The sequence below is a fragment of the Arachis stenosperma genome, chromosome 7 (assembly GCF_014773155.1).
Source record: "Arachis stenosperma cultivar V10309 chromosome 7, arast.V10309.gnm1.PFL2, whole genome shotgun sequence".
Lineage (NCBI taxonomy): Eukaryota > Viridiplantae > Streptophyta > Magnoliopsida > Fabales > Fabaceae > Arachis > Arachis stenosperma.
In genome coordinates this window covers 7,531,661-7,549,272 of record NC_080383.1, presented here as the reverse complement: position 1 = coordinate 7,549,272, position 17,612 = coordinate 7,531,661, and the positions used below count along the sequence as shown (strand labels likewise).

General features: G+C 32.9%; 2 protein-coding genes across 2 annotated transcripts; one reads left to right on the top strand and one right to left on the bottom strand.

The window, feature by feature from the left end:
- Nucleotides 1–4,087: 4,087 nt before the first annotated feature.
- On the bottom strand, nt 4,088–4,991 carry LOC130940461 (protein P21-like). Its single transcript, XM_057868591.1, has one exon. It carries the CDS (start codon nt 4,949–4,951, stop codon nt 4,271–4,273), a length of 681 nt encoding a protein of 226 aa, XP_057724574.1. The 5' UTR covers nt 4,952–4,991; the 3' UTR covers nt 4,088–4,270.
- Nucleotides 4,992–13,146: 8,155 nt separating this feature from the next.
- LOC130940312 (receptor-like protein 7) lies at nt 13,147–16,543 on the top strand. The gene has a single exon (XM_057868422.1). It carries the CDS (start codon nt 13,189–13,191, stop codon nt 16,327–16,329), a length of 3,141 nt encoding a protein of 1,046 aa, XP_057724405.1. The 5' UTR covers nt 13,147–13,188; the 3' UTR covers nt 16,330–16,543.
- The last annotated feature ends 1,069 nt before the right edge of the window (nt 16,544–17,612 follow it).

Sequence of the window (17,612 nt, the reverse complement as noted above, 5' to 3'; positions counted from 1 at the left end):
GGGACCTTCTCTAAGCCCATTGACTAACCCCATTATTACTGCCTCGGTGGGCAGGTCTTGAATCTCCAAACATGCTTTGTTGAACCTTTCCATATAGGCTCGTAAAGATTCTCCGACCTCCTGTTTTATTCCCAAGAGGCTCGGTGCATGTTTCACTTTGTCTTTCTGGATAGAGAACCTCATCAAAAACTTCCTTGAGAGGTCTTCAAAGCTGGTAACCGACCTCGGGGGGAGGCTATCGAACCACTTCATCGCTGCTTTCGATAGAGTGGTCGGGAAGGCTTTGCATCGCGTAGCGTCGGAAGCATCAGCTAGGTACATTCGACTTTTGAAGTTGCTCAGGTGATGCTTTGGATCCGTGGTTCCGTCATAGAGGTCCATATCAGGGTTTTTGAAGTTTCTCGGAACTTTTTCCCTCATTATGTCTTCGCTGAAAGGATCCTCCCCACCCAAGGGCGGCTCTTCCTTTTCGTCACGGGAGTTGCGACCTTTGAGGGAGGATTCTAACTTTAAGAGTTTTCTTTCTAACTCTTTTCGTCGTTCCATCTCCTCTTTTAGGCTCTTTTCGGTTTCCTTTTGTCACTCCCGTTCTTGTTCTAACTGTTCCAAGCGACTGTGGACTAATCCCATGAGTTCAGTTACATGGGATGGTCCCTCTTTTTCTGATTTGCGCCCTTCTGAGGAGTTTACTTTCGGGTTTTTTACTCCGGAGGTACCTTCCCTGTGTTGATTATCAATTTCCCGGTGGAGGGTGAAGTCCGCATCGTTATTGCCTGTGTCCAGATTCTCTTGCTCAGAATCTGTCTCCACATGACCTTCTTCGTGGGATCTGTTCGCCATCAGTGGTTGATCTCTCGGGTCCCCGGCAACGGCGCCAATGTTACGGTGGGTAACTGGAGATTAATGTCTGGATTGTATTCGGCCGGCCTAATCGTCTGCGGATGGTAGCCTCCGAGCAGGTTTGCACGCTGGAACCTCCTTCCGACTTGTATACGTGAGTGAATGGGAGGTGGTACCTGCAAAGACACTCCGATGCCTAAGTTAGCAAGGGTGTGAGCAGGCTTAGAATGTATTGGGCTTAGAAATACCTGAGGGGTGTCAGTGTATTTATAGTGTGAACCAATAACCACCGTTGGAGTAGTGCCATATTTTTAGGGTGTTAACCGTCCCATTATCTTAGGGAGGTTAAGATATGACTCGTGGAAGTGGTTAGAGAGATTCTAGGGGTAGTTACTCATTTGAATGAGTGTTTATCCGCCAGCTATTCTCCGTCCCGACTTCTTTAGAACAAATCGTAGTCAAGACCGACTTCTTAGTACAAAGGTCGGTGCTCAGCAAGGCTCAATCCTCTGGACTAGGCCTTTCGTTTGGACCTGGGCCTTTATTATTGGGTCAGGGTATGAACAGGTCTCATCTTTGAAATTATACAAAAAATGATTTCTCATAAAAATAATTTGTTTAATCATTAATTAAATAATAAAATATTAATAAATAAAAAATTAAAAGAATAAAAATATTATAAAAAATACTTGTAAGAAAGTTGAATTTTATCATTTTAAATTTGTGTTATTAATTTTAATAATTTATATTTTTTTAAATAATTTATGTATGATAAAAGATATGTTTACTTGTTTAGAGTACAAATTTTATTATTATATTTGTATATTCCTGATTTTAATTATACTTTTGATTACTTTGAATAGATTTATTTTATTATATTATTTTTAATGAAAAAAATTTAATAAGGAGTGATCCATGGCAAAAAAAAAAGAGATTGAGTGAGAGGACAGGAGATAGCAATAAAGTCGGCGCTGGCTATATTGGGAAGAACGGGAAAGTTACAACGACTCGTTAAGGAATGACGCACTGTAGAAAGAGATTGCGTGAGAGGCAGTAGATCGCAACTAAGTCAGCGCTGCTTACGGGGTAGAATTTTAATATTTTAAAAAATTATACAATTACCCATCTCAAATAATAAATTATAAAATAACCCAACTATAGTTAAGATAATAACCAATTTACATGTTATTTTAGAGAGAGTTGGATAGAATTCACCATATTATATATACTCAGTACTCACACATTCAAAATTTCAAATGTCAAGCATACCAAAATTTACAATTTTCAAATAGATCAGAATCGAAACTAAACTAAATACATATGGGATCATTTTACAAATTTTATGTGCCAAATGAGTTAGAATGTTATTTTCGATTTACAAGAAATTATCATGGTTAAGTTCATTTTATGTGAACAAGATTTAAATTTTATTATGTTATTTTCGATTTAAATCGCATAAAATTATGGATCTTTGAACTTTGTTTGCATATTATATTATATTTTATGTGAAAATTCTTAATAAAAAGCATCATGTTGTCAACTTATTATGATTTATTAATTTGATGCTTTCATTTAACGTATTTTGAATTTTAAATCAATCTAAAATAATCAGAACACTTTTAAGAAAGACGTTCGTTTACATCTTATCGCATTTGGTAATATATATAAAATGAAATTGGACTGTAAATATAACTAAGTCTCAATTAATATGATATATATATATATATATATATATATATATATATATATATATATATATATAGACTTTTAGTTGGATGACACTTTGATTGAAAACACCGTCAGATTATTATATATGACACTATATGCATGATTATAGTAGAAACCAATTCTTCTTCTTCTTGGCAAGAATTTTAATTACAGAAAATATGATTATAAATTTTAATTAGATGATGAGGAAGCGTTGGACTTTTCAACTATTTCTTAATGCTAAGTCCGAAGAGTCTTTGTTCGATTGACATGTTATTGGTGGTCCAACTCTCTCTTGTTGAGCATCCATAAAAAAGATTAGTTAATTTGATTAACGGATAAGGTATATTTTTTGTTTTTTATGTTTATAATATTTTTTTTAAAAGAGAAAATATTAAGGTTATTTGAATTTATTATTTTTAGTCATTATTTAGTTATTAATTTAATTTTTTTAATTTAGCTTTTTTAGTCTAATAATACAACAACAAATTTTATTCTATATTTTTAAATATTGATGGTTAAATAATAGTTAAAATAATAAATTTTAATTATCTTTTACCATTTTTTTAAAAAAATATTTCTAATGTTTAATTTTATTTAATTTTGTCTTAACGTTTTCTATTTATTCAATTTTGTCTTTAATATATTTAATTTGTCTTGAAACTATCTTTAAAAGTTTTTAAATTTATTCCTAAAATTTTACATAGAATTAACGTTTAAGAATAATTTTGACAAAAAAAATGATAAGTTCAAAATTGAATAAAATTAAACATTATGAATATTTTTTAACAAAAATCACAAATTTTAAGAATAAAAAAAATACTTTACCTTTTATTAAGATAGGTGTGATAGAAAATTTGAAAGGAATCGAAGAAGATTAAAAATAAAAAAATATTTTGCATTGGTGGTTATCCCTCTTAATTAGCTTGTTGCTTCTTCATTATCCGTGGTCCATATCATGCAACTTTATTTCCCAGATTCTGACATACCTTCTTGTTATTCAACGCGCTTTGTGGAAAATCAGTGTCGAGAATAATATACTATCGAATCAAATAAATATTTCAAATCAAAGTATGAGAGGTCTTTCATGCTAGCTCCAAGTACTATTTGGCATTTTATTTGGCTTATCTTGACTGGGAAAGAAACCCTTGTGGACTTAAATCATAGAAGAATATGATGACTTAGCTTCATGTTCTGCAATGTGAACTTCTTTGTTTATGGACTAAAGTGTATGATATAATTTGTGTTTTAGCTTCATAATTATTACCTGTGTTTTAGCTTACAAATAAATACATCATAGATCATGCATAACAAAATTTACAATTTCGGCCATGAAATTGAATTACAAAACGCTATACTCACCGACTCTTTTTAAAAGTATTAATTTAAGGGCTTGCCTTTAGTCAACGAATTACTGAATTATTGGAACTAATACTTACTTAAATAAATTAGAAAGTTAATTATTAGACTAATCTAAATTAATTATCGAAATAAGTAGTCAACGACCTGTAAGGCAGGATGCCAATAATACTAACTGTAATGAGAATGAAAATGTACACACAGCATTAATGTTTTATTGTCACCATGAATAATTTATTAAGAACACTCCATGTGTTAATTATCATATTAATGACAGATTTATATACGCCCAAGACGTACAAAGTGGGCCCTTTATTTGGAGGTGCTAATTAACATAATTAATTAGCGGCGGTGTACGGGAGGTTCAAGGGCAAAAGACAACCTTGTAGTTGGTTCCTCCGGGGCAAGTAAACGTGCTTGTCTGGTCATCCTTAGGGTAACTGTATGCGTCAGGGCACCTAGTTTTAAAATATCTTGAATAATCAGTGGCGCTGCAGCTACCAGAATTGCAACAATACTGATTCGTCTTGAAAACAGTGCAAGGGTTGTTGCAGCCGCCATTAGTCTTCAGCGGGCTAGGGCACTGTCCGATGATGTCGGCAGTGCAGCTAATGGAGCGCGTGCACCCGTTTGAGGTGGGGCTGAACTGCATGGGAACGTTGAAACCGTCCACCAAGGATATGTCGTAGAAGTCCAGGTTGTTGTATTGGTTTAGGGCGAATTCTGCCAGCGTGTTCGGTGGTTGGCCGTATGCGCTGCACTGGAGCCGACCGCCGCAGTCGCCGGTGTTGCAGTGTCCGTTTCCTGAACCGTCGAAGCTGCATCCTGTTCGGGCCCAAATGCGTGCTGCGGTCGTGCCGGCAGCAACCTGAATGGTCCATGTTTGGCCAGAGTTAAGCTGCCGGCCGCCTCCGGTGGGCACCGCGGCGGCCCAGACGGTGTAGGAGCATTTGTTGATTATGTCAAACTGTGCTGCCCTGGCAGCAGCGAGGTATGTGGTGGCGAGGACGAGGAAGATGGAGAGGGTTTTGGTTATGGCCATCATTATTGTTGAGTTTGGTTTGAGTTGAGTGCAAGAGGGTTGTGCTTTATATATAGGATTTTTTTTTCCGTGACGATCGATGCCGTGTTCTTGAATGAGATAATATGATGACATCATAGACTAGTCAACAAAAAAGAGCGTACACATGATCTTGAAATATAGATCATGTATGCCCATAAGATAAATATATAGTAACCTAGTTCTGTACATCAAAGATCCAAGTTACATCACTTCAGCCCTTACAAATTACAATTTATAGAAGCCTAACATAAATTAAATTAATTTTTAAACCCATCATTAGTCCAGCTTATCCCAGAAAAAAGATTTATTTGTTATTAATTCGTTCCAACTGTCCATTCGACGATGGCTGGATGTATATATAATAGTCTTATAATGAATGGACTTCAATTTTTAATAATACTAATGACACTAAACAAGAATATAAGAGACAGAGAGACAATGATAGATTTTAATCTTATACCATTTTTTATATACATCATCATGTATGCATATCACATATGTATAGCATTATTATTTTCATGTAAGAATTAACTTATATAGAGGCATAATTAAGATAGAAAATACTGAACTTTGAGGAAGGACAGAAATTTTCTGATAGAAGGCTCCTCGAAGACCATCTTCTCCTGGGGCCTTAAAGGCGCCAATGTTGAAAAATGCTCTCTTAATATCTTTCTCATCAGGGGCTTTAAGAAAAGCTTCGACGATATATAGAAACAAATGATAGAAATAGTCCCTGGCCAATTTTAGCTAACTCGTAATATAGATTGACGTGTCCCGTTTTAACCAGCTTAACATTGGGACGACATCATTAAAAATTGTTGGAGCCTCTCTTATATTTTGTATTTTCTCGTAAAGGTAACACTAATGATTATATCTCTAATATTTTATAACTTTCATTGTATACATTGTATAAATATTCCATTGACTCCTCATACTTTCCCTTCTTTTTATTTACCATAAACCCTAGTTAAACTCTGTCAGCAATTGTGTGGCAACAAAACTGTCATTGGTAGTCCAAGTATTTTCTGAGATAAATAATAACTACTGTTGTTGGCACTTTGAGCTTTTTTTTTTTTTTTTTTGTCAAATCCAATCTTTGTGGTCCCAATATGTGTAGTCTCAGCAAGGTTTTGAAAATCAGACCAGTCATCAAACTGCTCTAGTTACTAGTTTATTGGTTTACTAGTCTAATCGGTTCAACCAGTAATTCAACCGAAAAAACCGCTTTAGAATAAAATAATAAATAAATTATAAATATGCAAGTATTAAGTTGCGGGTATAGGGTCGTATGAAGTTTTTCCAATGGAGTGGTGAATTACTCTTTTAGGATTTCCTTTTTTTTATAGTAAATACAAAATTGCCACATGAAAGCACGATACCAACTAAGTACAATTGCTCATCTGTACACAAAATGTTAAAAGAAATATCTCACAAGAATAGGAAGAATATCAAATGAATTATCATAAATCCAACTGAAAAAAATAAACATAATACTTGAATAAACAAATTTGATAACATTATTAGTAACAAAGTTGGCAGTGGACTAGTGCTAGAAAGGCTTCACCAAATGAAGGAGCATGCAGATTTTAAGAGACAATAGACTTGGATTTGTGCAGCACCATTTTGGATGAGTTGCTTTGAAAATCATTTAGTGAAACTAAGCTTTCATGGTGAAACTAAGTGCTCATAACAAACAGAAACAGTTTCTCAAGATACATAAATAAGTGCTCATCCTCTGAAAATAATCATCTGAATTGGTACAAGGCAGGAAAAAATGACCATAAGTCTCTTTACCCAAGTCAAAATAAACAACTAAATCTGAACTCAATAATCAGCCTTCAGCACCAAATATTACAAAACATTAACCAATAATCACACTAAACCTGCAACCAGCAATTACAAAACAGCAACTACAAAACAGCAACAAACATTGTACATTATAAAACATTCCAAATCAATGATGACACTAAACCTACACCCAGCACCCAGCACCCAGCAACCAGCAATTACAAAACAAGAATCTTATTATAAAATTGATTTTCATCATTGGCCATAGCAGAAACAACACTCTTCCCATGGCCATCATCCTTCATTTCGTTATTATTCCGATAATATGAAGATTAAAATCAAATTAGCTCAAATTTTTTTAATAAAATGAAAATATGAGAAACATATCGACGAAAATGAGCTGCAACCGAATAATCGAATCAAATATAATTATTATCACAAATATAGGGTATGATAAAGGATGAACTGATATTCAAATAGTCACCATCACGATTCGCGATTATGGGTCCCTTGAAATAAGCTTTTGATATCCATTCAGAATTTCCATCAAAGTACTACAACTTTGAATCTACGATAAATGCTTAAAAGCAATCACAACTTCACAAGCTGAATAACAAAAGACCAATACACAAATAAAAAAAAAATGAAAAGCTGATTGAAACAGGGGAAAAAGAAATTCAAGGGTCACTTTTGCTCTCATCCAAGGTTGTGCCGGATTGGAAACAACAAAAAAACCTCAAGCAGCTTAGGAGTTTTTTGGGTTTGACAGCTCAAAATCAAAAACAAATTCACTAACCTTCCACTGACAGCAGGACGACGACGGCGCAGCAGCTGGAAGCCTTGAACAGCGAAGTCACCGACGAAGATAGGACGACGTGCCGAGCTAGAAAGCCTAGAAGAGAAGGTCTGGCCGTATGGATTTGGGACAGGGGAAGGAGGAGACCGCGGAGAGGCCGACAACCACGGACGGCGGCGGCAGTTCCATTGACAAAGCTGGAATTTAGGTTTTGCCGTTTGGAGAACCTTAGGGCTTGAGTGTGTGGGTGTTTGGTGTATGTGGGGGTGGGGGGTATGTGGGTGAGGGACTCGCGTGGGGGTGGGATTTTTTTTATTTTTTTTTAAAAAAATGAAAATGACGTCGTTTCTTAAGAACCGGTCGGTTTCTGGTCTGGTTCAACCAACCGGTTACCGGCCGGTTCAACAATTTTTCAGCGGTTTTGAGAATCACGGTTTTAAAAAAAGGATCGGACCGTTTTTCATGCCGATTTCTGATTGAATCAGTCCGACCGGCCAGTCCAGTCCGATTTTCAGAACATTGAGTCTCGGGTTTAAACACTACCTATAATACTTCATTCATGCTAAAGCTGCAAAATCACCTTCACCCAAAGTCGCTGAACAAAACAGTGATAGTAATTGCAATCATAAATCCAACCATAAAATACACAAAATTGTGCATCTACTACCAACAAATTTATTGAATCATTCTTCTTACAAGTCTCTTCCGATCCAATTGCAGAATTATCTCTTATATATCTATCAATCTAAGCTTCAAGCCTTTCTTAACACTTTGAACATCATCATCACCAATAATTTCATCTAGTCATTTGAAATAGGGGTGTTTATAGTTTAGTTAATTCAAAAATCAAACCAATTTTTTAGTTAATCAAAAATATAATTTTGGTTAATTAACTAAATTGGTTTTATATAATAAAATTGGTTATTAATTGGTTAGTAAAATTTTAAATCGATTTTTAATCAGTTATTAAAATAAAAACTAATTTTAAAAAAATAACCAGTTTTTATATAAAAAAAACCAGTTTTAAATTTAAAAAATCAGTTTTTATATTTAGAAATCAGTTTTTATACTAAAAAACTGATTTTCATACTAAAAAAATTAGTTTTTACACTCAAAAATCATTTTTTACACAAAAATTAATTTTTTTACGTACAAAAATTTAAATTTTTATAATTTTTTTAAATTAAATTTTTTAATCTAATTTTTTTTACATAATATAAATAACATTCGTAAATAATAAAATCCTTTGGGTCATCTTTGCTTCAAAGTTCTATAACCTTCCAATAATGAAAAGGGTGCGTGCCTAGTGTCATAGTGTGGTTATAAGTTAAAAAAGAAAAAAACAAAAAACAAAAAATAAACGAAAAACAAAAAAACTACATTAATGCGGTGTTAGGTGTGTGATTGTAATAGATGGTGGATACTGGATTATAAGAGTGTATTGAACTGTATTATTTATTTTACTCTGTTCACTGCTTTAAACAGTTTTTTTTTTTTTTTCATCTCCTTGAAAACGATGGTTTGCATTCAATTGTCAGTTTAACATTATGTTAGTACATTCTCTTATGTAAACATACAAATTATTGAGTTTGTATTTTTTGCTTTTAACATTTTCTTACTTCGATATGGTACATTTGTCTTTTTTAAGAATTTGAATTTTTTTTAAAGTGTTTTTTTAACAATTTTGCTCTTCACAATAGCTTTGTGGATGCAACTCTTATAAATTCTCTTGATTAGAAGGAACATAAAAAATAAATTTAAACTAATTATGATGTTGTTTATGGTATTTCATATACTAAGATTATACATATTTTTCGATAATCGGTTAATCGGTTAATCGGTTAAAAATCAATTTTTTAATTTGGTTTTAGTTAATCAAATTTAAAAAATATGAATATTATTTTTAAAATTATTTTAATAAATTGATTAACCAAAATGTGGTTATAATTTTTTAACTGGTTAACTATATTTTGATTTTTTATGAACACTCATGATTTAAAGAATTTACAATATGACAAATTGTTCTGCACAAAGATGAAAAAAAAAATTCAATTCCAAACATTTTTCTTCTTTTCAAGCAATAAAGCACAAACAAATCAATTACCCTATAGTTGGACGCCCAAAAAGTAATCTATTTGGATTCTTCACTATTCTAAATTTGTATATTGTTAGATATAATTGACAGTTATTTTTGTAAGCAATTTTGTCGCTGAATACTCTCTTATGTGTTGAATCACCTCTACCACTCCTTTGGCTTCTTTCCATCACGTGTTGCTATAGATTTTAGAAGGCACTGACTTTAATTTGAAGATGCTCAATTGGGGAATTTAGACAATTAGGATTTGAGTGCTGATATAACTCAATCAAATTGGAGAACTAAATTGTTTTTAACATTTGAGATAATTTCAATGGGACATAGAAAGACATGTCAATCAGAGTTAACTTTATATATAAACAAATTCGTTAATTTTTATCTTAGAAATTGAGAGGATTAAACTGCGTCAAATATTTATAATTTTTAAAAATTTATTTAGTAATTTTTTTTAGGGATTAATTGTTCGAAATCTACATTTTTAAAAGCTTAATTAAAATTTTGTATGTAAATTTTTTTAAAATCAATTTAAATATTTACTAATAATTTTTTAGTGCATGTTAATTAGGATAATAATGTTAATAGGAATAGGTTGTGGCGCTCTAAACTGCGAAAAAAGATTTTAATTCTTGTTTGGGATGCTCCCCCTACAAACATGGTAAAAGTTAATTGCAATGCTAGCATCTTTTAGGATCATAATTTTTACCGACTTTGGTTGTGTGCTTCAGCCGGATAATGGCTTTTAAATAAAGGGTTCTGACTCTCTTGAATTTGATGAAAATTGAAGCATATTATTATTCCATGGGACACTCCATGAATTTGTATTCATCACTTGCATTGGATGCCATGCACCACACACATGCATATACTCCTTCCCAACTTCAAATAAATAAAAAATCTAAACAGTGTAACATGATGATGATGATGAAGTTTTTTGTGCTTTGTTTTAGTCTCTTGTTGCTTCTTTTTCTTCTTCAAACTCCATCTTCCACTACTTGTTCATCGGTGTTGCCACTGTGCAACCACCATGACAACTCAAACTTGCTCCAATTCTAGAACTCTCATTTGCCATCAACACTTCTTTGTACAATGATCGATCAAGGGTGCGCTCCTCTTATTCCAACACAACGCATCATGGAAAAACGATAGTGATCATCGTTGCATCTATCCTCTCTGGTCTCCTTGAGTCTTCAAGGGACTGAGTTGCCATACTTGGATTATCTAAGTTTGTCATGGAATTCAGAGCTCAGTGGTCATATTGAAATTTAAATGAATCAAAAAATACTGTAAGCACGCACTTCCAAAAAAAAGATGTTAGTCTACATCTTATCGCATTTGATAAAGAAAATATTATGAAATTAAATTGGGTTGTGTAAAGAAGTATTCTCCATTAATGTGATATATATAATTTCAGATTATCAGTAGGGATGACATTTTGAATCTTTGATTGAAGACACGGTAAGATTATATATGACATTATAATATTCTTTCAGTGTTCTTAAGTTTCATGCAGCATTGATTAAGTTAATTTTAAACATTTTGTAAAAATGTTTTTAGCATGCACTCTATAATGCAAGATCCCTCATCCAAAATACGCCATTTTTATCAATGAATAGACTATACATGAGTCATCTATTATTTTAACTTGTGAATTGAAGATAAAAAAACCTATTATTGATGATCTGTTGCTTTTGTTTTGATTTAAAATAAATTTGTCATAGCTTGCTTGAGTTATTATATAGTTTATTGATGTATTAGAGAATATATTATATATACTCACACATTCAAAATTTCAAATGTAAAGCATATCAAGATTTACAATTTTCGAATAGAATTGAAACTAAATTAAATACATACGGTATATATCATTTTACAAATTTTATGTGCCAAATGGGTTAGAATATTATTTTCGATTTACAAAAAAATTATCATGGATTAAGTTCGTTTTATGTAAACTAGATTTAAATTCTGTTATGTTATTTTCAATTTAAATCGCATAAAATTATGAATCTTTGAACTTTAATTTGTTCGCATATTATATTTTGTTTCATGTGAAAATTCTTAATAAAAAATACCATGTTGTCAACTTATTATGGTTAACTAATTTTATGCTTTTATTTAATGTGTTTTGAATTTTAAATTAATCTAAAACAATTGGAGCACTTCTAAGAAAGATATTCGTCTCTACATCTTATCGCATTTGATAATATATATGAAATGAAATTGGACTGTAAATAGAACTAATTTTCAGTTCATATAGATATATTAGATTTTTAATAGGGATGATATTTTGATTGAAAATACCGTATTATTGTATATGACACTATATGCATGATTGTTCTTATAGAAACCAATTCTTCTTCTTGTTTGTGGTAAGAATTTTAATTAGAAAAAAATTGTTTTCAAATTTAATTAGATGGTGAGGAAGGGTTGGACTTGTTCAACTCTTCTTAGCGCTAAGTATGAAGAGTCTTTTTTTCAATTGGCATGTTATTGGTGGTTCAATTTTCACATGTTGAGCATCCATGAAAAAGATTTGTTACTTTGATTAAGTGTGTGAGAAAATTTGAAAGGAATGGAAGAAAACTAAAATTAAAAATATCATTTTGCATTGCTTATCACTCATATTGATATTGGCTTGTTGCTTCTTCATTCTCCCTCCGTAGTCATGAAACTTCCCTGGTTATGAGACTTGTTATGCAACGCGCTTTGTGGAAAATCAGTGCCCAAAATAATATACTATCGAATCAAACAAATAATGTTTTAAATCAAAGTATGAGAGTCCTGTCATCATGCTACCCAGCAAAGCACTATTTGGTTTATCTTGACTGGGAAAGAAACCCTTGTGGCCTGGCTTGCCCAATATAAATTAAATTAAGTTAAATTTTAAAGCCATCATTAGTCCAGCTTATCCCAGAAAAAGATTTATTTGTTATTAGTTCGTTCCAACTGTCCATTATAGTCTTATAATGGACTTCAATTTTTAATAATACTAATGACATTCGACAAGAATATAAGAGTTAGACTGACATGATAGATTTCATTCTTAATCTTATACCATTATATATATATATATAAGAATTAAGTTATATACGTACAGAGGCATAATTAAGATAGAAAGTACTGAACTTTGAAGAAAGACGGAAATTTTGCTTACAACTCTATTTTTATGCAGTGTTGTCATAATTATTTAACTGCACAATCTTATAAAATTCAGCTTGCATTAGTGCTATAAGCGTATAGTATACACGCTGAAAAAAATAAAGAGGTCATTGAAATAGTATCTAATAATGACGATTATGACACCAATTAGTTAAACGTATTATTTTTAATTTATGCATGGAATAATGCGATGAGGTTGTAGAAAAATGTTGTGGAAAAATGCGAATAGCCAGTACCACACACTACACTATCAAACTAAGTTTCAAGCATATTCCATACGCAGAGGCTTATCTATATAAATTTGCATTCATGAGTTGCATTCGATGCCCTGCACCACACTCAATACATTAAAAATCTAAACATTATTATTGTGACATCATAATGATGAGGTGTTTTACTCTCTTGTTGCTTTTTCTTCTTCTTGTTGATACTCCATCTTCCACTTGCTCATCGGTGTTGCCACTGTGCAACCACCATGATAACTCAAACTTGCTCCAACTCAAGAACTCATTTGCCATCAAGCCTTCACTATGGTACGATGATTATTGGTTCTTCTCTTCTTATCCCAAGATAGCATCATGGAAAAACGGTACTGATTGTTGCGAGTGGGATGGGGTCACGTGCGACACCACGTCAGGACACGTGATTGGGCTTGACCTGAGTTGCAGCATGCTTGAAGGTGAGTTTCATCCCAACAGCACACTCTTCCATCTCACGCATCTTCAACAACTCAACCTTGCCTTCAATGACTTCTCTGAGTCTCCGATATATCCTGGAATTGGTAATCTTGTGAGTCTCACCCATCTCAATCTATCATTCTCATCATTTAGCAGTCATATTCCGTCCACAATCTCACACTTGTCTAAATTACTCTCACTTGATCTCTCGTATAATGAACTGAGACTTGATGAATCCACATGGAGCAAACTCATTGGTAACACCACTAACTTGGAAGAGCTGGTTCTAGACGATGGCGTAAACATGTCTTCTATCAGAGATACATCATTGTCTTTGCTAATGAATTTGTCATCCTCTTTGTTGATCCTGAGTCTTGATGACACTGGATTGCATGGAAAATTTCCAACTCGTATACTTGGTTTAACTAATCTTGAAGAACTAAGTTTGAATGACAATGAAGAGCTGAAAGGTGAACTTCCAAAGTCCAATTGGAGCACTCCTCTAAGGATCTTGGACCTCTCTTGGACAGCTTTCTCGGAAGAAATACCTGATTCCATTTCGCATTTGAAGTCTCTTAACAAACTACGGCTATACCAATGCCGATTTCATGGATTAATTCCTGTGTCTTTGTGGAACCTCACTCAACTAACTCATTTGGACCTTTCAGGAAATAGACTACTTCATGGTGAGATTCCATCTTTACTTTCAAACCTCAAACATCTCACCTACTTAGCTCTTAGTCGTAATGCGTTCAGTGGTCAGATCCCAGACCTGTTCGACAACTTCACTAAATTGGATTATTTGGATCTTTCTTCTAACAGTCTAGAAGGTCAAGTACCGCCATCATTGTTTTGTCTAACCCAGATTTCTTTTTTAGATTTGTCATATAATAAATTAGGAGGCCAGCTGCCATCATCATTATTTGATCTAACTCAACTTTCTTACTTAAGTCTGTCATATAATCAATTAATCGGCCCAATTCCAAGCAAAAATGTCACACTTTCAAAACTAGAAGAACTACATTTGAGTAATAACTTTATAAATGGGACAATTCCAGACTGGTGCTATTCTTTGTCTTCATTGACAGTGCTAGATCTTAGCATGAACCAGCTAACAGGGCTAATTAGCAAATTCTCCACTTATTCAATGACTTGTTTATCTCTCTCTAATAACAAATTTCAAGGTGATTTTCCAAATTCGATCTTTGAATTTCTAAAAAATCTCAAATATTTGGATATGTCATCAAATGATTTCAGTGGTCTTGTGAACTTTTCTCATTTTTCGAAGTTGGAAAATTTAAATTCTCTTGATCTTTCTAACAATAAATTTCTCTCTATTGATCATAATAGTAGCGTTGACTATGTCTTACCCAAACTTGAGAGTTTATATTTCTCTTCTTGTAGTGTTACTGTTTTTCCTTCATTCCTAGCTAGGCTACAAAATCTAAGAAGTTTAGATCTTTCTAACAATAAAATCCATGGAAAGATTCCCAATTGGTTTGGTGATAATCTCTTGCACACATGGAAGAGCATGGACTTTATTGACCTCAGTTTCAATCAGCTGCAAGGAGATCTTCCAATTCCACCAAATGGCACCTATTACTTTTCAGTTTCAAACAACAACTTCACAGGAGGCATTCCTTCAACATTGTCCCTCAGTAGACAACTCATCTTGTCTCACAATCACTTGTCTGGCACCATTCCTTCAATGTTTTGCAATGGAACCTTCCTCTATGCACTCATCTTGTCTCACAACCACTTGTCTGGCGTGATTCCACAATGCTTGGGAGCAGTTCCTGATCTCATGATTTTGGATCTTCAAGTGAACAACCTTCATGGAAACATACCTACAAATTTTTCTCAAGACAACAATTTTCAAACAATAAAGTTGAACAACAACCAACTGGACGGTTCGTTACCAAGGTCTTTGTCTAACTGCACATGGTTGGAAGTTTTGGATCTTGCAGAGAATAACATAGAGGATGTGTTTCCTAGTTGGCTAGAAGGTCTTCAGGAGTTACAAGTACTCAGTTTAAGAGCAAATAAGTTTCATGGTACCATCACTAGTTTCGGTGCCAAACATCCATTCCCAAAGTTGAGAATATTTGATGTTTCCAACAACAAATTCAGCGGCCCTTTGCCAACCTCGTTCTTTGAGAATTTTCAAGGAATGAAGGATCTGAGTAATAGTACTCATCATCCTCGTGGCTTGTCATACATGCGTAGCAGCTTAAGCTTCACTGGGAGGTTGTACAATGATTCTGTAGTGGTTAGTATCAAAGGTCAGTTCATAGAGCTAGTGAGAATATTAACCACTTTTACAACTATAGACTTGTCAAATAACATGTTTGAAGGAGAAATCCCACATGTCATTGGAGAATTAAGTTCTCTCAAAGGGCTTAACCTTTCTCACAATAAAATCAGTGGTATGATTCCAATAACACTGGGAAATTTGACAAGTTTGGAATGGTTAGACCTCTCATGGAACCAACTGAAAGGTGAGATTCCTATGGCTTTGACCAATTTGACTTTTCTGGCTGTCTTGAACCTTTCTGAAAATCAGTTGAAGGGAATGATACCAACAGGAGAACAGTTCAATACATTTCAGAATGATTCCTACAGAGGAAACCCAATGCTTTGTGGATTCCCTTTGTCAAAGTCATGCGACAATGACAAAGAACAACCACCTTCAGTGTTTGCTGAGGCAAAAGAATCATTATTTGGGTGGAAGGCAGTAGCAGTGGGATATGGATGCGGAGTGGTATTTGGGATGTTCCTTGGAAGGTTGTTTATCAAAACTGCGAAACCCTTATGGCTTGCTAGACTTCTTTGTGGTTATACTTAACAAAGCAAGCCATGTAAACTGTAGGAGACTGTTGTTAGCTTCATGTGTTTTCCTTTTTTTTAATATTTTTCTGTAATGATGTTAGTTTCTCTGTTTGTGGAATAAAATATGTAATTTCTATTAATTAATGGACCATGGATGGGTCATGTATTATCTTTCATGTGTATATTCTTTATAAAATGGATCATGTATATTGTCAGCTTAATTTTCTTAACTCATTTTGTGTGGTTTTATTTAATATTATATTGAAATTTAAATCAATCTAATATAATCTAAGTACTCTAAAAAAAGATATTAGTCTACATCTTATCGCACTGAAACTAGTACTTTTTGTAAAAATGAGTTGTTAGCAACTTAGCATGCACTATCTAATGCAATATCCTTCAAAGCATTGTTCTGTCTCACACAACTTGTCTGTAGCATTTCCTTCTCTGAATATTTTGGATCTGCAACTGATGAACAATCTATATGCAATAATTAATGATAAGGCTACAGCTGATAAATAAAGAAGCAAAACAAGGTTAAGGGTGAGAGTTTCTGAGACAAATTAAAGCAGTGTGAGTAGGCACAGATAAATCTAGCATGTTGAGAGCATTTTGGAAAATTTTGGTTCACTCGTGAGATAAAAAGAAATGATATTGAGCTACTTTTTTAGTCCTTAAACTTAATATTGTAAGATACATATAATTAGAAGGCTAAATTTTAATAAAAGAAATGGAAATATTAAAATTTTAATAAAATTAAAGTTTCACTAGCATGAAGTATTTTTGCCTTGCTCAAAAGGAAAAAGAAAGTTAACATATCTGGTCACTTAATACAATTACATTTTTATATTTTCTGACATCTATCAAAACTTATCATTATGCATAGTATTTTTTGTTATATATATAAAACATACCTAATAAATCTGGATACTATATGTATTCCATCTTTAATATTCACTTTTCAGTTTTCACTGTTATTACATGCAGTGACAATATTTTTTAAGATATATGCTATTATAGCTATTGTTATAGTTACTAGTTACTACCATGATTATATAACTTTGATAATATTCAAACAGGTATTGTTAAAATCAAAATAATATCTTTAATATTTAAAAATACTTTTTAATTAAAAAATATTACAAAAATATGAAAAATATCATTTTAACTTTAACAATACTATTTTAAATATTGTCAAACTTATATAACCATATTATAGAATTAATCTAACTATATTGTGTTGGGCGTATTTACTACCACATGTTTTTGAAAAAAATTATTGATTTTATTCGTCACAAA